Raw genomic sequence first — 26,355 nt, 5'->3', positions numbered from 1 at the left:
ATTGACTGTCGGCCATTTTGATACACTTCTGGTCACCTGATTGGAATAACTTCAACAATTTAACATCCCCACCCTGGCCTAATGTAACCCAACTTTGGTGTCATTCTGACTGGTGGGTCTGGAGAAGAAGATATTTGAAGAAATTTACGCAATTTTCCCCAAAATTGACCTAGTCGGCCATTTTGACACTTCCGGCAGTCCTTTTAGCAGTCAGAAGAGGAACGTTGCTGTAAAATTTCAGCCAGATCGGCACAGCAGTTTGGCCGGAGAAGTCGAAAAAGGAGACGGGCGAACAGACGGACGGACGGATGGCGCGCGATGACAATACCTTATCTAGAATGTAAATTCTACATAAGGTAAAATGAAATAAATCACTGGACACGATGCAACTGTCCTCTATTATTGAGATCCCTCAATGTCCACTCGAGTCTGCTTTGAGTCTGGGAGGTCGGTGGTTCGAACCTGGCCGAGTCATACTAAATACTTTATAATTGGTATGTGCTGCTTCCTTGCTTGACACTCAGCGTTTAGAATGGTTGTTCAAAAACAAACAACCATAGGTTTGCAACCATTGTGTTGGCTTTGATTGGCCGAATGGCTTCCTCCTGCATTGGAGTTCCTTTTAAAGGAAATCATATTATCATTATCACATACATAGTATTGTCTTTTTGATAGCAGATTATTGTCTTTTTCTGATTATTGATTGACTAGTTTACTTATTATATTGATTATTGTGTTTGTCAAGATTATTGTAATCTCCCATGATGAAGCTGAGTCTATGGGCTTATTACTTTGCCATCACAGACAGTTCTGTGATCTCTCTGTTTTCTACTGCCTTCTTTCTGGTCTTGCACTCTCTGCTCTTCCTGTGCTTTGTCCCTCCCTTCAGGTTTCTGCAAGGCTCACACGGTCCACAATCAACCCCCTTCTGGTGAATCTACCCAAATCCAGGATCGCTGCTCACCTCTGCTCATTTGTTCCTTTTTTTCCCCACCTGTGGACTGAATTTCCACATCCTCTTCAATCTCATTTCTACTCAGAGGTCTTCAAGACAGCTGTTCACTACCATCTCAGATCATCCCAAATCCAAAACCATGATCTTTTCTACCCTTGTTAACTCCACCCAAATCCCTATTCCTTCCTATTTTCCAGTTTTCACTCCTTTCAGCTTCCTTCTGCATCCATCTTGTCCACCTCAGTGTCCCCTGTGTCCAATTTGTCCACCCCATGCATGCGTGTTTTGCGTCCTATTTTTGTCTGTTACGTCATTATCCGTTCACTGTACTAGCTCTTCCGTGAGCCTCATCTATGGTATGTATTGAAAAAAAAATAAACAAGCAGTCATAGACTGGTAGTTACGAAATCGTCAACTTGACCTCTGACCTTGTCTAAGAAAAGCTGTCTCGAGAGAAGGTAGCGGCGCAAACCAGAAGTTTCTACGATGATTCTGTACAAAACCATCAAAAATCGAATGTTTGACCTTACTGTGACCTTGACCATTGACCGATTTTGACCAAATTCTAATCAGCACCAGCCATCGCCCTCCTGAATCACGTGGTGTAATTTGACATTGGTAGCTTCTTCCGTTCTCGAGTTATCTGTCCCAAACCATCAAAAATCGAATATTTGACCTCACTGTGACCTTGATCTTTGACCGATTTTGACCAAAATCTAATCAGCGCTAGCCATCACCCTCCTGAATCACGTGGTGTAATTTGACATTGGTAGCTTCTTCCGTTCTCAAGTTATCGTGCCTACAAACAAACAAACAAACAAACAAGCAGTCATAGACTGGTACTTACGAAATCGTCAACTTGACCTCTGACCTTGTCTAATAAAACCTGTCTCTCGAGAAGGTAGCGACGCAAACCAGAAGTTTCTACGATGAATCTGCACCAAACCATCAAAAATCGAATGTTTTGGATGTTTGACCTCACTGTGACCTTGACCTTTGACCAATTTTGACCAAAATCTAAACAGCACTAGCCATCACCCTCCTGAATCACGTGGTGTAAATTGACATTGGTAGCTTCTTCCGTTCTCGAGTTATCTGTACCAAACCATCAAAAATCGAATATTTGACCTCACGGTGACCTTGACCTTTGACCGATTTCGACCAAAATCTAATCAGCACTTGCCATCACCCTCCTGAATCACGTGGTGTAATTTCACTTTGGTAGCTTCTTCCGTTCTCGAGTTATCGTGCCAACAAACAAACAAACAAACAAACAAACATACAAACATACAAACAAACAGAAACGGAAGTCATCAATATACTTATGAAATCTTTAGATTTCGTAAGTAACAAACAAACAAACAGTCATAGACTGGTACTTACGAAATTGTCAACTTGACCTCTGACCTTGTCTAATAAAAGCTGTCTCTGGAGAGAAGGTAGCGACGCAAACCAGAAGTTTCTACGATGATTCTGTATCAAACCATCAAAAATTGTAACGTCGACCGAAGCAAAAATCTCCATTTCTCCACGCAATTATATTATACCTTAATGTAACTCAACGACGCGTCTGCTCGAGCGCACTGCATCATGGGACGACCCGTGACGCGTCGAGTGAAATATTTTTTAGACAATCTTAAAACGTCTCCAAAACATCCGATTTTTACCAGAATTTCAACAACCGAGTTTTACGTGTCCTAAGCAATCGCAAAAACCGAAGACAAAATTAAAATCAAAGTTAAAATGAACTCGTAACGTCGACCGAAGCAAAAATACTCCATTTCTCCACGTGAATTTACGGAATTATGTTTGATCTCACTGTGACCTTGACCGTTGACCGATTTTGACCAAAATCTAATCAGCACGAGCCAGCACCCTCCTGAATCACATGGTGTAATTTGACATTGATAGGTTCTTCCGTTCTCGAGTTATCTGTACCAAACCATCAAAAATCGAATATTTGACCTCACTGTGACCTTGACCTTTGACCGATTTTGACCAAAATCTAATCAGCACGAGCCAGCACCCTCCTGAATCACATTGTGTAATTTGACATTGATAGCTTCTTCTGTTCTCGAGTTATCGTGCCTACAAACAAACAAACAAACAAACAAGCAGTCACAGACTGGTACTTACGAAATCATCAACTTGACCTCTGACCTTGTCTAATAAAAGCTGTCTCGAGAGAAGGTAGCGACGCAAACTAGAAGTTTCTACGATGATTCTGTACCAAACCATCAAAAATCGAATGTTTTGGATGTTTGACCTCACTGTGACCTTGACCTTTGACCGATTTTGACCAAAATCTAATCAGCACGAGCCATCACCCTCCTGAATCAGGTGGTGTAATTTGACATAGGTAGCTTCTTCCGTTCTCGAGTTATCTGTACCAAACCATCAAAAATCGAATACTTGACCTCACTGTGACCTTGACCTTTGACCGATTTCGACCAAAATCTAATCAGCACGATCCAGCACCCTCCTGAATCACGTGGTGTAATTTGACATTGGTAGCTTCTTCCGTTCTTGAGTTATCGTGCCAACAAACAAACAAACAAACAAACATACAAACAAACAGAAACGGAAGTCATCAATATACTGATGAAATCTTTAGATTTCGTAAGTAACAAACAAACAAACAGTCATAGACTGGTACTTACGAAATTGTCAACTTGACCTCTGACCTTGTCTAATAAAAGCTGTCTCTGGAGAGAAGGTAGCGACGCAAACCAGAAGTTTCTACAATGATTCTGTATCAAACCATCAAAAATCGTAACGTCGACCGAAGCAAAAATCTCCATTTCTCCACGCAATTATATTATACCTTAACGTAACTCAACGACGCGTCTGCTCGAGCGCACTGCATCATGGGACGACCCGTGACGCGTCGAGTGAAATATTTTTTAGACAATCTTAAAACGTCTCCAAAACATCCGATTTTTACCAGAATTTCGACAACCGAGTTTTAAGCGTCCTAAGCAATCGCAAAAACTGAAGACAAAATTAAAATCGAAGTTAAAACGAACTCGTAACGTCGACCGAAGCAAAAATACTCCATTTCTCCACGTGAATTTACGGAATTATGTTTGATCTCACTGTGACCTTGACCGTTGACCGATTTTGACCAAAATCTAATCAGCACGAGCCAGCACCCTCCTGAATCACATGGTGTAATTTGACATTGATAGGTTCTTCCGTTCTCGAGTTATCTGTACCAAACCATCAAAAATCGAATATTTGACCTCACTGTGACCTTAACCTTTGACCGATTTTGACCAAAATCTAATCAGCACGAGCCAGCACCCTCCTGAATCACATTGTGTAATTTGACATTGATAGCTTCTTCTGTTCTCGAGTTATCGTGCCTACAAACAAACAAACAAACAAGCAGTCACAGACTGGTACTTACGAAATGATCAACTTGACCTCTGACCTTGTCTAATAAAAGCTGTCTCGAGAGAAGGTAGCGACGCAAACTAGAAGTTTCTACGATGAATCTGCACCAAACCATCAAAAATCGAATGTTTTGGATGTTTGACTTCACTGTGACCTTGAGCTTTGACCGATTCTGACCAAAATCTAATCAGCGCGAGCCACCACCCTCCTGAATCACGTGGTGTAATTTGACATTGGTAGCTTCTTCCGTTCTCGAGTTATCATTTTTTGGATGTTTGACCTCACTGTGACCTTGACCTTTGACCGATTTTGACCAAAATCTAAACAGCACTAGCCATCACCCTCCTGAATCACGTGGTGTAAATTGACATTGGTAGCTTCTTCCGTTCTCGAGTTATCTGTACCAAACCATCAAAAATCGAATATTTGACCTCACGGTGACCTTGACCTTTGACCGATTTCGACCAAAATCTACTCAGCACTTGCCATCACCCTCCTGAATCACGTGGTGTAATTTGACATTGGTAGCTTCTTCCGTTCTTGAGTTATCGTGCCTACAAACAAACAAACAAACAAACAGTCATAGACTGGTACTTACGAAATCGTCAACTTGACCTCTGACCTTGTCTAATAATAGCTGTCTCAAGAGAAGGTAGCGACGCAAACTAGAAGTTTCTACAATGATTCTGTACCAAACCATCAAAAATCGAATGTTTTGGATGTTTGACCTCACTGTGACCTTGACCTTTGACCGATTTTGACCAAAATCTAATCAGCACGAGCCATCACCATCCTGAATCAGGTGGTGTAATTTGACATTGGTAGCTTCTTCCGTTCTCGAGTTATCTGTACCAAACCATCAAAAATCGAATACTTGACCTCACTGTGACCTTGACCTTTGACCGATTTCGACCAAAATCTAATCAGCACTTGCCATCACCCTCCTGAATCACGTGGTGTAATTTCACATTGGTAGCTTCTTCCGTTCTCGAGTTATCGTGCCAACAAACAAACAAACAAACAAACAAACATACAAACAAACAGAAACGGAAGTCATAAATATACTTATGAAATCTTTAGATTTCGTAAGTAACAAACAAACAAACAGTCATAGACTGGTACTTACGAAATTGTCAACTTGACCTCTGACCTTGTCTAATAAAAGCTGTCTCTGGAGAGAAGGTAGCGACGCAAACCAGAAGTTTCTACGATGATTCTGTATCAAACCATCAAAAATTGTAACGTCGACCGAAGCAAAAATCTCCATTTCTCCACGCAATTATATTATACCTTAACGTAACTCAATGACGCGTCTGCTCGAGCGCACTGCATCATGGGACGACCCGTGACGCGTCGAGTGAAATATTTTTTAGACAATCTTAAAACGTCTCCAAAACATCCGATTTTTACCAGAATTTCGACAACCGAGTTTTAAGCGTCCTAAGCAATCGCAAAAACCGAAGACAAAATTAAAATCGAAGTTAAAATGAACTCGTAACGTCGACCGAAGCAAAAATACTCCATTTCTCCACGTGAATTTACGGAATTATGTTTGATCTCACTGTGACCTTGACCGTTGACCGATTTTGACCAAAATCTAATCAGCACGAGCCAGCACCCTCCTGAATCACATGGTGTAATTTGACATTGATAGGTTCTTCCGTTCTCGAGTTATCTGTACCAAACCATCAAAAATCGAATATTTGACCTCACTGTGACCTTGACCTTTGACCGATTTTGACCAAAATCTAATCAGCACGAGCCAGCACCCTCCTGAATCACATTGTGTAATTTGACATTGATAGCTTCTTCTGTTCTCGAGTTATCGTGCCTACAAATAAACAAACAAACAAGCAGTCACAGACTGGTACTTACGAAATCATCAACTTGACCTCTGACCTTGTCTAATAAAAGCTGTCTCGAGAGAAGGTAGCGACGCAAACTAGAAGTTTCTACGATGATTCTGTACCAAACCATCAAAAATCGAATGCTTTGGATGTTTGACCTCACTGTGACCTTGACCTTTGACCGATTTTGACCAAAATCTAATCAGCACGAGCCATCACCCTCCTGAATCAGGTGGTGTAATTTGACATTGGTAGCTTCTTCCGTTCTCGAGTTATCTGTACCAAACCATCAAAAATCGAATACTTGACCTCACTGTGACCTTGACCTTTGACCGATTTCGACCAAAATCTAATCAGCACGATCCAGCAACCTCCTGAATCACGTGGTGTAATTTGACATTGGTAGCTTCTTCCGTTCTCGAGTTATCGTGCCAACAAACAAACAAACAAACAAACAAACATACAAACAAACAGAAACGGAAGTCATCAATATACTTATGAAATCTTTAGATTTCGTAAGTAACAAACAAACAAACAGTCATAGACTGGTACTTACGAAATTGTCAACTTGACCTCTGACCTTGTCTAATAAAAGCTGTCTCTGGAGAGAAGGTAGCGACGCAAACCAGAAGTTTCGACAATGATTCTGTATCAAACCATCAAAAATCGTAACGTCGACCGAAGCAAAAATCTCCATTTCTCCACGCAATTATATTATACCTTAACGTAACTCAACGACGCGTCTGCTCGAGCGCACTGCATCATGGGACGACCCGTGACGCGTCGAGTGAAATATTTTTTAGACAATCTTAAAACGTCTCCAAAACATCCGATTTTCACCAGAATTTCGACAACCGAGTTTTAAGCATCCTAAGCAATCGCAAAAACTGAAGAAAAAATTAAAATCGAAGTTAAAACGAACTCGTAACGTCGACCGAAGCAAAAATACTCCATTTCTCCACGTGAATTTACGGAATTATGTTTGATCTCACTGTGACCTTGACCGTTGACCGATTTTGACCAAAATCTAATCAGCACGAGCCAGCACCCTCCTGAATCACATGGTGTAATTTGACATTGATAGGTTCTTCCGTTCTCAAGTTATCTGTACCAAACCATCAAAAATCGAATATTTGACCTCACTGTGACCTTGACCTTTGACCGATTTTGACCAAAATCTAATCAGCACGAGCCAGCACCCTCCTGAATCAGATGGTGTAATTTGACATTGGTAGCTTCTTCTGTTCTCGAGTTATCATGCCTACAAACAAACAAACAAACAAACAAACAAGCAGTCACAGACTGGTACTTACGAAATCGTCAACTTGACCTCTGACCTTGTCGAATAAAAGCTGTCTCTCGAGAGAAGGTAGCGACGCAAACCAGAAGTTTCTGCGATGATTCTGTCCCAAACCATCAAAAATCGAATGTTTTGGATGTTTGACCTCACTGTGACCTTGACCTTTGACCGATTTTAAACAAAATCTAATCAGCACAAGCCATCACCCTCCTGAATCACATGGTGTAATTTGACATTGGTAGCTTCTTCTGTTCTTGAGTTATCGTGCCTACAAACAAACAAACAAACAAACAAACAGAAACGGAAGTCATCAATATCCTTCCGAAATCTTTAGATTTCGGAAGTAACAAATATACAAACAAACAAACAAACAAACAAACAAACAAACAAAGAGAAACGGAAGTCATCAATATACTGACGAAATCTTTAGATTTCGTAAGTAACAAGCAGTCATAGACTGGTTCTTACGAAATCGTCAACTTGACCTCTGACCTTGTCTAGTAAAAGCTGTCTCGAGAGAAGGTTGCGACGCAAACCAGAAGTTTCTCCGATGATTCTGTACCAAACCATCAAAAATCGAATTTTTGGATGTTTGACCTCACTGTGACCTTGAACTTTGACCAAAATCTAATCAGCACGAGCCATCACCCTCCTGAATCACGTGGTGTAATTTGACATTGGTAGCTTCTTCCTTTCTCGAGTTATCTGTACCAAACCATCAAAAATCAAATATTTGACCTCACTGTGACCTTGACCTTTGACCGATTTCGTCCAAAATCTAATCAGCACTAGCCATCACCCTCCTGAATCACGTGGTGTAATTTGAGATTGGAAGCTTCTTCCGTTCTTGAGTTATCATTTTTTGGATGTTTGACCTCACTGTGACCTTGACCTTTGCCCAATTTTGACCAAAATCTAATCAGCACTGGCCATCACCCTCCTGAATCACGTGGTGTCATTAGACATTGGTAGCTTCTTCCGTTCTTGAGTTATCGTGCCAACAAACAAACGAACAAACAGAAACGGAAGGCATCAATATACTAACGAAATCTTTAGATTTCGTAAGTAACAAGCAGTCATAGACTGGTACTTACGAAATCGTCAACTTGACCTCTGACCTTGTCGAATAAAAGCTGTCTCTTGAGAAGGTAGCGACACAAACCAGAAGTTTCTACGATGATTCTGTACCAAACCATCAAAAATTGAATGTTTTGGATGTTTGACCTCACTGTGATCTTGACCTTTGACCAATGTTGACCAAAATCTAATCAGCACTAGCCATCAGCCTCCTGAATCACTTGGTGTAATTTGACTTTGGAAGCTTCTTCCGTTCTCGAGTTATCATTTTTTGGATGTTTGACCTCACTGTGACCTTGACCTTTGACCGATTTTGACCAAAATCTAATCAGCACTAGCCATCACCGTCCTGAATCATGTGGTGTAATTTGACATTGGTAACTTCTTCCCTTCTCGAGTTATCTGTACCAAACCATCAAAAATCGAATATATGACCTCACCGTGACTTTGACCTTTGACCGATTTTGACCAAAATCTAATCAGCACTAGCCATCAACCTCCTGAATCACGTGGTGTAATTTGGCATTGGTAGTGTGGGGGAAAAATTTATATGAATGTATTTTAAATTGTAACAAATGGAGTTTCAGAAATGTAACTTTTATGCTGCAAATTGAATTGGCTGTCATTTCTGGCCAAAAGACTTTTGTCCTAAATGATAAGAAATGTGTTGTTCTGGAGCAGAGTGACCGAGCTGATAAATGAACCTTTGCTTAGAAAATGTACGAAGTGGCTTTTTGTCTAAAAGACACGTCTACAGTCTGGGTGAATATCCCCCAACCTCTCTCTCATGGAAGTATAAAATATTTTGAAAGGCACATTGTTCTCAGTGCAAGCATGTGAGGAAGTATAGTTTCTCAGTGGCTTGTGCTCCTTGGAACTGACCAAGTACCAAGTTAGAATAAAACTCTCTGATGTAATGTGGAAGTGAATTGAATCGGGTTGGTCTAACTGTTAACTAAAGTAAGAATAAATGAAATAGAACCAAATAATATTGCAATCAAATGGGGATTCTTAAGTTCATTGTACAAGGGAGAGAAGTGTATGGTGTATAATTAGGAAATAAATTGTTTCACAAGGAAGGACTTGTGTGGACATCAGTTTTATCAGTGTAGATAGGGTTTTTGTAGGATTTTATAATCAAATCGGACAAACGTTAAACTCTGTCTGAAGTCAAATTGGATTCCACAATCGGCCAGTTAGAATCCTTCAGGAGGACAACGATCACAACAAGGCGGGTTCAAAAAAATCCACATCAGCAGCTTCTTCCGTTCTCGAGTTATCGTGCCTTCAAACAAACAAACAAACAAACAAACAAACAGAAACGGAAGTCATCAATATGCTTATGAAATCTTCAGTAAATTTCGTAAGTAAGTAAAATTTTCGAAAGTAAAAAACTTCAAACATGTGCAATGTGTCATAACGATTCACTTCACCAGGTGTATCATTTTCCTTGTCAATGCAATTTAGGTAGTTTGCCTCATCCTGCCTTGTGCCCTGGGGAGGAAGACCAAAGTGATATAAATAAACAATGATATCAGTAAAATCTTGAGGATTAACATCAATGGATATGATCTGCAACAGGTCAGAGTTTGAGTACTTGGCAAGTTGAGTGACTAAGAATTCTGAATGTCAAAACAAAAGAATAATCTCAGAGTTTGAGTTGAGTTGAATAGCCACAGCCAAAGAAGCTGGAAATAAAAGAAAGGAGCCGATGAGAAACTCCTTCATCTTTTTTTTTTTTTGTATACCTTGGTCGAGGCTCGTATGAGCTAACACACAACTCACAGCAAGGAGGCATGAGACAAGAGGGGCGGGAGTGGAAGGGACAAAACATTGGGGAACAGACACATTAGGTGAACTGTGGAAGGGAGAGGGATGGGGATGGGACGGGGAACATGGCGAAGAGAAGATGGACATTTCATGGACTTTCAGGAAGAAAAGCAGGAGAATTGAAGGAAGTGGGCTTGGGTGGATTATCGGGGGTAGAAAAGATCGAGGATTTGGATGGGGGAAGATAAGAGGTGGTGGTGAACAGCTGTTTTGAAAGCCTGGAGGGAAGAATGGGAAAGAATAGAGTGAGGAAGTTTATTCCAAAGGCGGGAAAAAAGAGGAATGAAAGAGTGAAGATGAGCAGTGATTCGTGATTTTGGTAGTTTTACCAGAAGGGGGTTGTTGGCGGACCTTGAGCGCCCTGTGGAAATGTGGTGGGGACAAATCGCAGAGAGAGCAGGGGGGGCAAGGCTGGAGAGGAGTCGGTAGAAGACAGAAAGACCACCGACCAACCTGCGGTGATTGAGTGAGAGGCCCAAAGACTCAGCTTCATTGCGGGAGATGCCAATGATCTTAAATGCCCTGGTTTCGACAGCGTGAAGTCGAGAAAGGTGGGAGGCAGGAGCACCAGCCCAGATGGGAGAGCAGTACTCCATCAGGCTACGGACAAAAGCTTTGTAAGTGGTCAGTAGCTCAAGAGGGCCGAGGAAGGACTTTGCACGACGGAGGATTCTCAGTCGGCGACTGGCTTTTGAGGCGAGGTTGGAAATGTGACTTTCCCAGGAAAGGTCATGGCAGATCGTGAGACCCAGAAGCTTGAAAGAAAAGACTTCTTCCAGAGGATTGTTGAGAAAGTGGATGGGGGGGGGGTTTCTAAATGGTCCTTTCGAAGAGACATAGTGAGAGTGTGAGATTTGTCTGGATTGAAAGACATGTTCCATGTGTTGGACCAGTTTGTGATTTTATCCAGATCTGCAGTGAGCGAAGAAGCTGCTGCTTGTCGGTCTGAGGGATGACATGGTACGGCAGAGGGTGGAGTCATCGGCAAAGAGAAATAGAGGATTTTCCAGAGAGTCCGAGAGATCATTGATGAAAACCAGAAAAAGAACAGGGCCCAGAACGCTACCTTGAGGAACTCCAGCCTGCACAGGAAGAGGGGATGAAAGAACTCCATTTAGGGCCACACGTTGACTGCGACAGGAGAGGAAGTCTGCGAGCCATGAGTGGAGATGGCCTTGAATACCATGGGAAGAGAGTTTGGTGAGTAGGGCAGGGTGCCAGACTGTGTCAAAAGCACGTGATATGTCCAGGGATACGGCTCGGATTTCCTGTCTGGCATTGAGGACCTCCATCCATTGATGGGAGAGCAGAAGCAGCATATCCAGGGTAGAGTGACCTGGTCTGAAACCAAATTGATGATTGGAAATCAAGCCATTGGAGAAGAGGAAGGATTTCATGTCTGAAGCGATGATGGATTCCATCACCTTGCTGATGATTGGGAGAAGGCTGATTGGTCTATAGTTACAGGGATCTGTTTTTGCACCTTTTTATGCAGGGCAGTGATGTGAGCAGATTTCCAAGCAGATGGCAGATGACCTTGGGCAAATGAGAGGGTGAATAGAACAGAGAGAGGGTGAGCAAGAGCAGAAGAGCAGGCTTTGAGGACACGTGGGCTGATGCCGTCTGGACCGGTTGCAGAATCTGACTCGAGGTTTGAAAGCAAGCTCTCCACCTTGTCAGGAGAAAAGGATACAGAGTCCAGGGACAGTTGGGTGCGACTGGGTAAAGTGGGTAGAGATAGTGATGGGTTTAGGACACAAGATTTAGCTGCAAACACCGAGTTTAGACATTCAGCTTTATCACGTGTGGAATCAGCAGTGCGGCCATTTGAGGTAAGGGAGGGGATGGAGGGGGAACATACACCAGAAACAGATTTGATTAAACGCCACCAGGATTTTGAGGAGGGAGAGAGGTTTGAGAGTTCAGACTTGAGATGAGAAAGATGTTGTTTTCTGGCTCTCCTGAGGGTAGATACACACTTGTTCCGAGCTTTGTGGAAAGAACTGAGATTGCCCTCAGTTGGGTTTGCTTTCCATGAGGCAAAGGCAAGTTGTTTCAGGACAACTGCCTCGCCACAAGCTTCAGTAAACCAAGGGCGGGAGGAAGGGTAAGACAACTGAACACGAGAGGGGATAAATCTGTGCATGAGGGAGAGCAAGTTTCTTTGAAAGAATTCCAAGGATGAGTTGATGGAGTCCAAGGATGAGTTGATCTGACGATCAAAGAAGTTGGTGAAATGCTTGATTTGGAGTGCAATACTGTATGGGCCTCAGACATTGACTTTGAGAAAGGATATCAAGAGATTGGAAGCTTTTGAAATGACAGAAGGGATGTGTTGAACACGAGAACGACAATGTTCTTGAGTCGGTGCAGGAGCGTCAGTGTTTGATCAAGATATTTTTCAAGAGCAAAACTCGTTTGGCCACTTGTTTTTGAGAAAAGATAGATTGCTCTAAAAGGTAATCAAAGGTCGGATAGAAGGAAAGAAATAGAGAGGAAGACAGAGCATGATGTTGCTGCATTTAACAAATAATGAAGGTGGATATAATAATGTGAAAATGAGAGCCGTTGACAGAGAAGGGTGTCACTCGAAGAAACCATGAACCTGTCGAAAAGCAGAGCATTTCAGGAGGCCTGTGCCCTGAGCCTAATATCACTCAATCTTAAGACCGAAATGAGCTTCGATATTATCCTCCAAAATGTATCTGGACTTATCTCATTCTTGCCATTAATTTAATCTAACAACCAGATAAGTATTAGGTATGTAATTCCCATACACAAATATTGATAGATCGTAAATAGCCGTGCAATGTTCTTGTTGCATAAAACTTTTTAACGGTTGGAAAAAGCAATTGGAACTTAAATTTGTCCGCACGAATTGCACACACAAGAAAAGGCTGTACATAATATGGAGTAGAAGAAATGCACATCTTTTTAAAAATTGTTTTACAATTGACAACTCATTAATCGTCACACAATGTTTCAATATGTGGAACTGCAATCTATCTTTAAGGCCCAGTCACACCTTGACGTTTTAGCCAGCTTATGCCGATTTTTGGAAAATTTGTCTAAAATGCTGGTACACGTCGAATACGTTATGGGTAAGTTTTGATAATATTGAGAGCACGCTGAGAAACACTGCCATACGTCGTAGTACGCTGGCTTTAAACGTTGTACTTTTCGGTTGTCCTCAAATTTTCCATGCTTGAAATTTTAAGACTTATGCCAGCGTATGACTCACATGTTCCGCATAACGCTGGCCATTAGTTGTAGGCACGTCACGCGATCGTTGACACACGTCGACACACGTTACTTGTAAGTTACTTATAAGTCGAAACACGTCGAGGTAATGTTTAGCGAACCCGAAACTTATTTCTAACCTATGAGTAACGTGCTGTACTCACGTTACGCGATCGGTGACAGACATCGACACACGTTACTTGTAAGGTGCTCATAAGTCGAAACACATCAAGGTAATGGTTTGCGTCAGTGTTCCAGACTCCCTGGTTTTTTTTTTTTAGGTTTTTTTTTTCTTCCTTCCTTCGGTATGATGGTGATTTTGACACTTCGATTTCTAGTGCGGTTATAATATAACACAAATTAATAGGCTGCCGCTCAACGATTTAAATCATAACCGCACTGTACACTGAACACCGTCATACCGAAGAAAAAAAAAAACACTGGGAGTCTGGAACACTGACGCGAACCATTACCTTGACGTGTTTCGACTGATGAGTACCTTTCAAGTAACGTGTGTCGATGTGTATCAACGATCGCATATCGTGTGTACAACTTATTCCCATCGCATGCGGAGCGTGTGTCATCCGGCAAGTACGTCGTAAAATTTTCAACATGTTTAAAATTACAAGACATACTCCATTTAATACGACGTATGATAGCGTACTTTAGCGTTCTATTCATGCATACCAAACTTACCCATACCGTATTTGACGTGCGCCAGTGTTTTAGACGCATTTTTCAGAGGTCGGCAAACGCTGGCAAGATCGCCAAGGTGTGACTGCGATGTTGGCACTTCCATTTCTGCGGCGGTTATGATTTGAATCGTTGTGCGGCAGCCTTTTCATAACCTATGCCATGTCATCGTCGGCGATGCGTGCAGCGCGCTATGCCTAAGTTAGACCATCGTTGGGCATAGGTTGTGTAGGCCGACAACAGATTCAGCATTCGTTGGTACAAGTTATCTATAACACAACGAAACGTTCAAAGTCCGTTACTGATACGTTATGCACAAGACCAAGTCGTTATGAATACGTCCGAATCTTTAAAAAAAAACATCAAAAGTTCAACGTAAGCTAGCGTTTTACATACATTTTAATACGTTGCCATTGCTGGCTAAAACGTCAAGGTGTGACTGGGCCTTTACATTATCGTATTGTAGCTCAGTGAAACGTGACCATGCTGAGTTAGAAGTCCCGTATTTTCCCTTCATCAACTTTAATTAGTACTTATAATTTAGTTAGACAAGTCATTTAGATGTTAAGATGTGAAATTCAGAGTGACAGAAAACCTAAATGTTACAGTGGCTTGGAAGTTGGAGTAGAGGGAGGATGAGGAGGGCTGGTTAGAAAGAAATTACCTCAAAACACAACGTCGTTTGAAAATTTATGCACCATCTAAAGGTCGGTTTAGATAACATGAAATTTGGTTGGTTGGGAGTGAGAGGGGTGAGGAGGAAGATTAAAGTGAAAAGGTTGTGTGTTTGTGTTGAATTAAACTCCTTTCCAGACAGACCATGTGCAATGGGACCGACCGTTTTATTCTGAGGTTGACAGAAAAAAAGACACACACACACACACACACACACACACACACACACACACACACACACACACACACACACACACACACACACACACACACACACACACACACACACACACACACACACACACACACACACACACACACACACACACACACACACACACACACACACACACCTGACAATTCTACTTATAAATTGTGCAGTATCGGCTATTCCTAAAATCCATAATAATAAATGTCAGTGTGTGTGTGTGTGTGTGTGTGTGTGTGTGTGTGTGTGTGTGTGTGTGTGCGCGCATGTCCTCCATAACTCCAAAAGCTTGAAATCTAGCAGCCTGAAAATTTGCATGCACACTAAGGGAACTCCCAGGGAGTGCATGGATGAAAATTGGGTGTTTGGGTTCATATAAACACCCCTTTTGAAGATAATTAAAGGGCTTATTCAATTATCCTTTATCAAGGCTCATCCTCGGTCACCCCACTGACCCTCACTGGGGTCTTAATTCGCCATTTTTTTGGCCTGCTTGCAATGCCTTGACTTGGAACACACTGCAATGGTTTCTTAATGACAAAGTTTTATTTTTCACTTTCCTCACTCATATCATCAACTCATATCATCAACTGCCATTTCCATTCTTTTTGCAAACTCTACCACCATTTGCCCTTCCACATTTCTCTTGTTGAGACCGTACCTCCCCATCACCTCCTCATCCTCTTTATTCCCTTCCCCAACATGTCCATTGAAATCTGCTTCAATCACCACTCTTTCATCCTTGGATACACTCTCCACCACTTCATCTAACTCACTCCAGAAATCTTCTTTATATTCCATCTCACACCCCATATGTGGGGCATATGCACTGATGACATTCATCATCACCCCTTCAATTTCCAACTTCACACTCATCACTCGGTCAGACACCCTCCTCACCTCCAATACCCTCTTGACATGATCTTCCTTCAGGATTATCCCGACACCATTTCTCCTCCCATCCACACCATGGTAGAACAGTTTGAAACCACCTCCAATGCTCCGCCTTACTCCCCATCCACTTGGTCTCTTGTACACACAGTATGTCCACCTTTCTTCTCTCCATCATATCAGCCAACTCTCGCCCTTTGCCAGTCATCGTCCCAACATTCAGAGTTCCAACTCTCACCTCCACACTTCTACCCTTCCCCCTCTCCCACTGCCTCCGGACTCGCCTTCCCCGTCCCCTTCTCCTCCTTCGCCCAGCAGTAGCACAATTTCCACTGGTACCCTGCTGACCACCGGTACCGGTGGCGGTCGTTGGTAACCCGGGCCTCGACCGATCCGGTATGGAAATTCGTTTTGTTGTTGATGATATGAGTGAGGAAAGTGAAAAATAAAACTCTTCTTAATGACAAAGTTTTATTTTTCACTTTCCTCACTCATATCATCAACAACAAAACGAATTTCCATACCGGATCGGTCGAGGCCCGGGTTACCAACGACCGCCACCGGTACCGGTGGTCAGCAGGGTACCAGTGGAAATTGTGCTACTGCTGGGCGAAGGAGGAGAAGGAGACGGGGAAGGCGAGTCCGGAGGCAGTGGGAGAGGGGGAAGGGTAGAAGTGTGGAGGTGAGAGTTGGAACTCTGAATGTTGGGACGATGACTGGCAAAGGGCGAGAGTTGGCTGATATGATGGAGAGAAGAAAGGTGGACATACTGTGTGTACAAGAGACCAAGTGGATGGGGAGTAAGGCGAGGAGCATTGGAGGTGGTTTCAAACTGTTCTACCATGGTGTGGATGGGAGGAGAAATGGTGTCGGGATAATCCTGAAGGAAGATCATGTCAAGAGGGTATTGGAGGTGAGGAGGGTGTCTGACCGAGTGATGAGTGTGAAGTTGGAAATTGAAGGGGTGATGATGAATGTCATCAGTACATATGCCCCACATATGGGGTGTGAGATGGAATATAAAGAAGATTTCTGGAGTGAGTTAGATGAAGTGGTGGAGAGTGTATCCAAGGATGAAAGAGTGGTGATTGGAGCAGATTTCAATGGACATGTTGGGGAAGGGAATAAAGAGGATGAGGAGGTGATGGGGAGGTACGGTCTCAACAAGAGAAATGTGGAAGGGCAAATGGTAGTAGAGTTTGCAAAAAGAATGGAAATGGCAGTGGTAAACACGTATTTCAAGAAGAAGGAGGAACACAGGGTGACATACAAGAGTGGAGGAAAGTTCACACAGGTGGATTACATCTTAAGTAGGAGATGCAACCTGAAAGAGATTAGTGACTGTAAGGTTGTGGCAGGGGAGAGTGCAGCTCGACAGCATCGATTGGTGGTCTGTAGGATGACTTTAGAGGTGAGGTTGAGGAAGAGAGTGAGGGCTGAACCAAGGACCAGATGGTGGAAGCTGAAGGAGGAAGACTGTTGCGTGAAATTTAGGGAGGAGGTGAGACAAGCGTTGGATGGTGGTAAAGATGGGTGGGATGATTGGGCAACGACAGCAGAAGTTGTGAGGGAGATTGCTCGGAAGGTACTTGGTGTGACATCTGGACAGAGGAAGGAAGATAAGGAGACTTGGTGGTGGAATGAGGAAGTACAGGAAAGTATAAGGAAGAAGGGGTTGGCGAAAAAGAAGTGGGATAGTCAGAGAGATGAAGAAAGTCGGCAGGAGTATAAGGAGTGGCGTCGAAAAGCAAAAGAGAGCTGGCTAAGGCCAAGGAAAAGGCATATGACGAGCTGTATGAGAAGTTGGATACAAAAGAAGGGGAAAAGGATTTATACCGATTGGCAAGACAGAGGGACCGAGCTGGGAAGGATGTGCTGCAGGTTAGGGTGATAAAGGACGCAAATGGGAATGTGCTGACGAGCGAGGAGAGTGTGTTGAGAAGGTGGATGGAGTACTTTGAGGAGCTGATGAATGAAGAAAATGAGAGAGAGAGAAGGTTGGAAGAGGTGGAGATAGTGAATCTGGAAGTGGGGTGGATCAGTAAGGATGAAGTGAGGACTGCTATGAAGAAGATGAAAAGTGGAAAGGCGGTTGGCCCAGATGGTATACCAGTGGAGGCATGGAAGTGCTTAGGAGAGATGGCAGTGGGGTTGTTAACCAGATTGTTTAATAAAGTCTTGGAAAGTGAGAGGATGCCGGAGGAGTGGAGATTAAGTGTGCTGGTCCCGATTTTCAAGAATAAGGGTGATGTGCAGAGCTGTGGAAATTACAGAGGGATAAAGTTGTTAAGCCACACCATGAAGTTGTGGGAAAGAGTAGTGGAAGCTCGGTTGAGAGGAGAGGTGATGATCTGTGAGCAGCAATATGGGTTTATGCCAGGAAAGAGCACCACTGATGCGATGTTTGCTTTGAGAATGTTGATGGAGAAGTATAGGGAAGGCCAGAAAGAGTTACATTGTGTGTTTGTGGATTTAGAGAAAGCTTATGATAGGGTGCCAAGAGAGGAGTTGTGGTATTGTATGAGGAAGTCGGGAGTGTTGGAGAAGTATGTGAGGATCGTGCAGGATATGTATGAGGACAGTGTGACAGCGGTGAGGTGTGCGGTAGGAATGACGGACCGGTTTAAGGTTAAAGTGGGATTGCACCAAGGATCGACTCTGAGCCCTTTCCTGTTTGCAATGGTGATGGATAGGTTGACGGACGAGATCAGACTGGAGTCTCCATGGACCATGATGTTCGCGGATGACATCATGATCTGTAGGGAGAGTAGGGAGCAGGCTGAATCGAGCCTTGAGAGGTGGAGGTACGCACTGGAGAGAAGGGGAATGTTAGTCAGTAGGAGTAAGACGGAGTACATGTGCGTAAATGAGAGGGAGGGTGGTGGTATGGTGCAGTTGCAAGGAGTTGAGGTGGGGAAGGTGGATGGGTTTAAATACTTGGGATCAACTGTCCAAAGTAACGGAGAGTGTGGGAGAGAAGTGAAAAAGAGAGTGCAGGCAGGATGGAGTGGGTGGAGAAGAGTTGCAGGAGTGATTTGTGACAGAAGGGTAGCTGCAAGAGTGAAGGGGAAAGTATACAAGACGGTAGTGAGACCAGCTATGTTGTATGGTTTGGAGGCGGTGGCGCTAACAAAAAGACAGGAAGCAGAGCTGGAGGTGGCAGAGTTAAAGATGCTGCGATTCTCGTTGGGAGTGACGAGGATGGATAGGATAAGAAATGAGTGTATTAGAGGGACAGCGCTGGTAGGACGGTTTGGAGACAAAGTGAGAGAGGCGAGATTGAGATGGTTTGGACATGTGCACAGGAGGGAAACAGAGTATATTGGGAGAAGGATGTTGAAGATGGAGCCGCCAGGCAGGAGGAGAAGAGGAAGGCCAAAGAAGAGGTTCATGGATGCGGTGAGGGCGGACATGCGGGTGGTTGGAGTGTCAATGGAAGATGTAGAGGATAGAGCGAAATGGAGACAGTTGGTCCGCTGTGGCGACCCCTAACGGGAGCAAGCCGAAAGAGGAAGAAGAAGATCATCAAATTCATCATCATCATACCTATGAATAGCTGGTTACATTGCTTGTAAATGCTTATAAACACCTGGAAATGCCAGCGCTCATGGCTTTATTTCATTTCCTCACATGCCATAACCTCTATAATCTCTCAATCTCAGGTGAATTTCAAAATTTAAACTTCTTTATTGATTTCAGCAGTCGTTCCAACTGCTTTAAAAAAAGTGTTAATTTGTCCAATCTGGACATTGCCTGACATTCCTGGTGGATGGTGTATATATGACCAATCGGTGATCGCTAATTATCGCTTGCCAAGCCAGCCGATCTTTCTCAACTGTTTCGTTGGAGTACTTGCTTGAGTTCTTAAGCCAGTTTGCGAGCGCTGTACAATATTCACAGTCACTTGCCTGCATTTGGCCCACTTTGTCAAGCAGTGTGTTGGTTGGTGGCTGACACACTGAAAATCTGCACTTGTATTTTACACTACGTTTCCTATTTTTGTATGATCTTTCCTTTTTCGACTCATCACTTGGGCATAGATATATATACATGTAAAAAATTTAATGTTTTGTTTTTAAAAGTTTCTTCAACCGTTTTGTTGGAGTGCTTGCTTGAGTGGTGAAGCCACTTGGTGAGCGCTCTTCAAGCTCTGATCACAATACCACAGCATGGTTCTCCATGGGGATATTTCCAGGGTTAGGAAGGCAAAATCAATTAGATGATTAAGATGAGTAAAAAACGTTTTTAGTTCTTACAAAGCAATGGATTGCCACATCATGGCAGGATCGCCAAGATGTACGCACACTCTAAGCTGTCTAACCTGGGTTTGAATCCTGACCCAGCCATAAACTGTCATTTCAGTGTTTCACAGGTAGGGCGATTCATCAATATGTGTGCCGTCTCTCGGATGGACATTAAACTGGATGTCATATCTGCCAAAATCCTACCGCTCTTCTCCCCACCCCCTCCGCACTTTCCACCTTCCTCTCTCCTCCCTCCCCTCTCCCTCCTCTCCCCATTCTCCCCTCCCCTCTCTGTTCCCTCCCTTCTCTGCCCTTCCCCTCTCTTCTCCCTCCCCCTCTCCCCTCAACCTTCTCTCTCTCCCACCCTCTCCCTCTCTCTCACCTTTTTCCCACCTCTCTTCCTCTCTCCCACCCCTCTTCCTCTCTCTCTCTCTCTCTCTCTCTCTCTCTCTCTCTCTCTTTCTCTCTCTCTCTCTCTCTCTCTCTCTCTCTCTCTCTCTCTCTCTCTCATATGCCTCTCTCCCCCACCATTTCACTCTCTCCCATCCCTCACATATTTTTGTTGTTTCAACATATTTGTCCTGCTAAGAGGGTTTGGAATATATTGCTTAATTGGAAACATAAATTTAAATATGGTGACAACTGTTTTTGTAAAGTCACCATCCAATATCCCCAAGCTGAGGAGACAATATTTGTGTTTTGGAGTGAACAATTATCAGACCTTCCCCAAAACCTAGTGGAGAAGGAGAAGACGGATCGGTTGCAAGTTGAAAACACTTGGTTAAACATTTCTGAGGGTTTAAAATATCTAAAAATATCTCAAGTGGATTAGTCTAATGGAATATTGTCAAATACTGCACAAATCTCCACCATAAACCAGCAGCAGTCATGCCAGCATGAAATACCCACAATGGCATATTTTCGCTTTTCAATGTGTCAGATAATGAGGCAGCATGCTCCTTGTCAAATTTGAAGGTGTTTTAGCTCTTTGAAAAGGGCTTGAGAAGTGTTTGGCAAAAGGCGGATTCCCACCCATTAGCAATCGAGCTTACCCACGCAATGCCAAGCATCCGCACCTTGAAAGCTTTGCAGTTCTGAAGCAGAGACCTGTTCAGATGTAGGGAAATATCAGCTTGCAGACACTCTGGAAAGCCCTTCAGCACCTGAAACAGAAAGGTTAGTTAAAAATAAGAGTTAAGAATAAACAGGAATAACAGATGAGCAATTTACTGCACGTTGTTCTGTCAAATATTTGCATGCACAGGAAACAAACTACTTGTAATGCACATCGGACAGGTTACATTTCAAATAATTACCCTCAAGATGTTATCAACCGTATTATAATATTATTATAATATGGCAACTGAACCTGGGGAAAAAAGCTTAACAAATGTCCCTTCGTGGTAATCAATGAAATCACTGCACAGTGAACTTCTCTCCTGCCAAAGTAGAAAAATTCAGACTTAGCCTCACTTATTACTCCTTGATCACCACTGGTTCTAATTGCATTAGTGCCCTGATACTCAAAAACTGTTTATCTGCATTATCTACTTCTGCTTCTCTCCTCTTTTCCAGGTCATTCTCCAAGGGCAGACTGCTCATATCACAGAACATCACCAATGTTTCTCCAATTCATAAGAATGCTGCCAAAATTGACTTCGCTTAACTATACACTATTCAGCCCTCTCTGGATCATAAGCAAAGTAATGGAATTAAAAATGGCATAAGTCCTCATTACATTGTTTCTCTAACTCTTTGATCTCTGGCCATCAGTTTGTCATCTGCCCAGGCCATTCCACTATGGACATGCTGCCTCTTCGATATCAACAATAAATGGATGCTCTCAATGTCAGAGAGAAAGTCAAGGCTATTTCACTTCACAAATCCCATGCATTTGACTCTACCACCGTTTTCTGATTTACAAACTGTCAGCTAATGCTATCTAGGTTTTCCTTCTTGATTGGCTCTCTGATTTCCTGTGTGCTCATTAGCAGAGGGATGCTTTAGACAGAATGCTATCAAAATGCTTTATTTCTTGAGGCTGGTGTTCCTCAAGGTAGAGTTATGGGACCGATCCTGTTCTTGATATACATGGATGAGAGTCTTCATCACTGAAAAATCCATCATATTACTTTGTAGATGACTCCACTTTGTGCAAGATAATTCCACACCCCTCCACCAGGAAGAATCCAGACCCAGCTATAAACTGACTGTCATCCAGGTGTTCCACAGGTAGGGTGATTCATCAATATGTGTGCTGTCCCTCGGATGCACGTTAAACTGGGTGTCCCATCTGCTGGCATTAGTTGGTGAAAGTTACAGATCCCATGGTGTCCTTTGTGAAGAGGAGACAAGCTATTGCCCGCACCATAACCAAGTTCTAAATTCCTGCCCTGACTTCCTGTGTTAGAGTGGCAATCCATCCAGGAATGTAACCCTAACAAAAAAAACCTGCTGAAATGCTGTTGTCACCATTAATACAATTTCCTTTCTTTGTGCTGTGGTGCATTAATTTAATTTGTTGTTATCCCCCTGTTTTCCCTTTGCTCCAGTTTCTTTGTTCATCACCCCCCTGAGATTTATGCTTTACAATAGCCGAGGTATCTCTATCGATTCTTTTTTTTTAAATATCTGTGTAAAGCAATACTTGTTTGACAACAACTCACCAGACAGGCCGATGTATGGAGTTGCTGCTGGAAGGGTAGCAATTCCCAAGTTACTTCAATGCTCGTCTTTCCATGTTCCATTATAATTAATTGGTGCCTAGAATAACTGAAATTGACCATTGAATGCTGTTTTTATATGATAAAATATGCAAATGTTGAATGATGACTGTGATTTAGCACTATAAATTAACTTTATTCATGCACAATGTGCAGCATTCAATAATTGTATGAATGACCATTTGAGTTGAAGTAGTGAGAACAAATTGCTTGGATTTTTTTTCTACAAGAGGTTCAATTCCATTTGCCTTTTAATACTTAACATGAGGTTAGTTCAGTCGTGTGTGTGTGTGTGTGTGTGTGTGTGTGTGTGTGTGTGTGTGTGTGTGTGTGTGTGTGTGTGTGTGTGTGTGTGTGTGTGTCTATCTGCAACGCAAGGCTCCACAGCACAAACCAGCAAACCGATTTCGATGAAACTTGGTGAACAGGTGCCATATGGGCTGGGAATGTGCGCATTTGAGTTTCGTTGCAAAGCAACCACCCGTTGCTATGCAGCGGCCGAAAAACCGCGTTCACTATTTTCAATACCTGTCCGACAGTTTTGAATGTGGAGAAACGAGACTTCGGAATTAAACACTTCGTGATATTTAGGAAATTTTACTCGAGCCGATTTTTGATTTAGGTTTTGTTTTTCAAATGGTAGTCCTTCAAAAATAGGGTGTCGATTTACCGTCATTTTTTATGAGGAGTGCCAGTTGGCAAAATACGCAATAGGAAAAATCTTGCCAGGCAGAGGAACAATTGTATGTGAACCAATACATCTTGGCAATGAATCTTCGTCGGTGGATCGGTCAGAATGAAAAGCAGAGTATCCAGCGCTTCAATCCTAGCATATCCCTCGTCGCCTACCGGCTTGTGTGTGTGTGTGTGTGTGTGTGTGTGTGTGTGTGTGTGTGTGTGTGTGTGTGTGTGTATATATATATATATATATATATATATATATATATATATATATATATATATATATATATATATATATATATATATGTTTATATTAAGCCTGGTGTTTGCGTAGTGGTTAGGGTAGTGGCTTGGGATCCAAAAGGTCCTGAGTTCAAGCCCCGTTGGCAACTTGAATTAACACACACCAGGAGGTTGACTCAGCCTGTCATCCTTCCAAGGTCGGCGAAATGAGTTCCAGTGAACTGGGCCCAGTGTATGCCCCAGTTAGAATAGGTGTACCATATCCCTGTGTCGTAAGAGGTGACCAGGGTTGCGTCAGGAAGGGCATATGCGTAAAACCTATGCCAAATCATTACGCGGATCATAACGGATGATCCGCTGTGGCGACCCCGAACGGGAGCAGCCAAAAGAAGAAGAAGAAGAAATGTGTGTATGTGTATATATATATATATATATATATATATATATATATATATATATATATATATATATATATATATATATATATATATATATATATATATATATATATATATATATATATATATATATATATATATATATATATATATATAACAAGAGATTGTGCAGTGGGTTGTCATTCAAGTTCCACAAGACATAATTGAAGGTCCTCCCCCACCACCCCCCACCAATAAGAGTGAGGCTCATGGAAGAGAAAGTTTTCATCAATGATCTCTCCGACTCTCTGGAAAATCCTCTATATCTCATTGCTGAAGACTCCACCCACTGCCGTACCATCGGTCATCCCTCAGACCGGCAAGCAGCAGCTTCTTTGCTCTCTGCAGATCTAGATAAAATCACAAGCTGGTCCAACACGTGGAACACGTCTTTCAACCGTCACAAATCTCACACTCTCACTATGTCTCTCCAAAAGGGCCATCTGGAAATCCCCTCCCCTCCCCCCATCTAATTTCTCAATAATCCCCTTGAAGAAGTCCTTTCATTCAAGCTTCTGGGTCTCACTATCTGCCATGATCTTTCCTGGGAAAGCCACATTTCCAAGCTGGCCTCTAAAGCCAGTCGCTGACTGGGTATCTTCTGCTGTGGAAAGTCCTTCCTTGGCATGCCTGAGCTCCTGACCATATACAAAGCTTTTGTCTGCAGCCTGATGGAGTACTGCTCTCCCCACTGGGCTGATGCTCCCCCATCTCACCTTTCTCGGCTTCACGCTGTGGACACCAAGGCATTTAGGATCATTGGTATCTCTCGCGGTGAGGCTGAGTCTTTGGGTCTCTCACTCTCTCACCACAGGCAGGTCTGTAGTCATTCTGTCTTCTACCATCTCCTCTCTGGCCTCACCCCCCTGCTCTGTCTGAGATACATATTCATGTATGTATATAATATATATATATATATATATATATATATATATATATATATGTATTTTCATGTATATGCCCCCCCAGATTTCAGCAGGGTGCTCAAGCTCTGCCAACAACTCCCTTCTGGCAAAACTACCAAAATCTCGAATCACTGCTTACCTTCACTCTTTCATTCCTCATTTTTCCTGGCTTTGGAACAAACTCCCACACTCTCTTCAATCCCACTCTTCCCTCCAGGTCTTCAGAACAGCTGTTCACTACCATCCCTTATCTTCCCCCATCCAAACCACAATCTTTTCTATCCCTGCTAATCCACCCCAAACCCACCTCCTTCAAATTCCCTGCTTTCCTTCTTGAAAGTCCCTGTAGTATCCATCTTGTTTACCTTGTGTACCCTGCCCCATCCCTCTCCCTTCCACAGATCTCATGTCTCTGTTACCCACTGTTGTGCATTTATGTGTGTTAGCTCTCATTGGAGCCTCGACAGTGTATTCAAAAAAAGAAGTTTTGATGCTGTTTCGGAACAGAATTGGCTATCTCAAGGAAAGTCGGCTTCTAAGAGGTCATTTGACATTTTTTGGAGGGGGTGGGGAGTAGATTGGGGGTGGGATATAAATATATAAAAGGAAAGAGATTGAAAAAGGGTGGAGAAAAATAACTGTAGCACAGTTGGGTTGGAGGGAGAAAGGAAAGAGTTTAAGGGATGGTGGGTTGGAAAGGGGGAATATATCAAAATTGAAGTTGTGAGGGGGAAAGTAATTCGCAATTTTTGCATTCCTAATGTATATGTTCCCCCAAGAAAATTGTGAAAGAGAAAACTACCAAATTATCACCATGCTACTTGTGCTTACACTGACAAAATCTAAAATAGTACATTTCAAGAACCCAAACACAGTTTTGAGTTGTGATACTTTGCCTGATGCTGATTTAAGTTTGATGTTTACCTCTGAGTTATCTTGGAACAAACTTGTTGCAAAGCCTTGTAGAAATTACCCTCAGAAGAGCTGACTTGGCAGAGTAAATTAGCTGT

The 26,355-nt window shown here is 42.8% G+C and overlaps 1 protein-coding gene across 4 annotated transcripts in view; it reads right to left on the bottom strand.

Annotated features, from left to right (window-relative positions):
• The window catches only part of KCNH6 (potassium voltage-gated channel subfamily H member 6), a 556,858-nt gene that overhangs the window by 76,347 nt on the left and 454,156 nt on the right, over nucleotides 1–26,355 (bottom strand). For all 4 annotated transcript variants that reach the window (XM_085874776.1, XM_085874773.1, XM_085874777.1 and 1 more), the window contains exon 11: nucleotides 21,433–21,519. In XM_085874776.1, coding sequence (XP_085730902.1) covers nucleotides 21,433–21,519 — 87 coding nt within the window. The remainder of the gene's footprint in view (nucleotides 1–21,432; nucleotides 21,520–26,355) is intronic.

Source organism: Eptatretus burgeri, chromosome 3 (assembly GCF_056783735.1).
Source record: "Eptatretus burgeri isolate ZD-2024b chromosome 3, Ebu_testis_v1, whole genome shotgun sequence".
Classification (NCBI taxonomy): Eukaryota; Metazoa; Chordata; class Myxini; order Myxiniformes; family Myxinidae; genus Eptatretus; species Eptatretus burgeri.
Note: the sequence above shows the minus strand (reverse complement) of the source record. Positions and strands in the feature narration are given on the sequence as shown.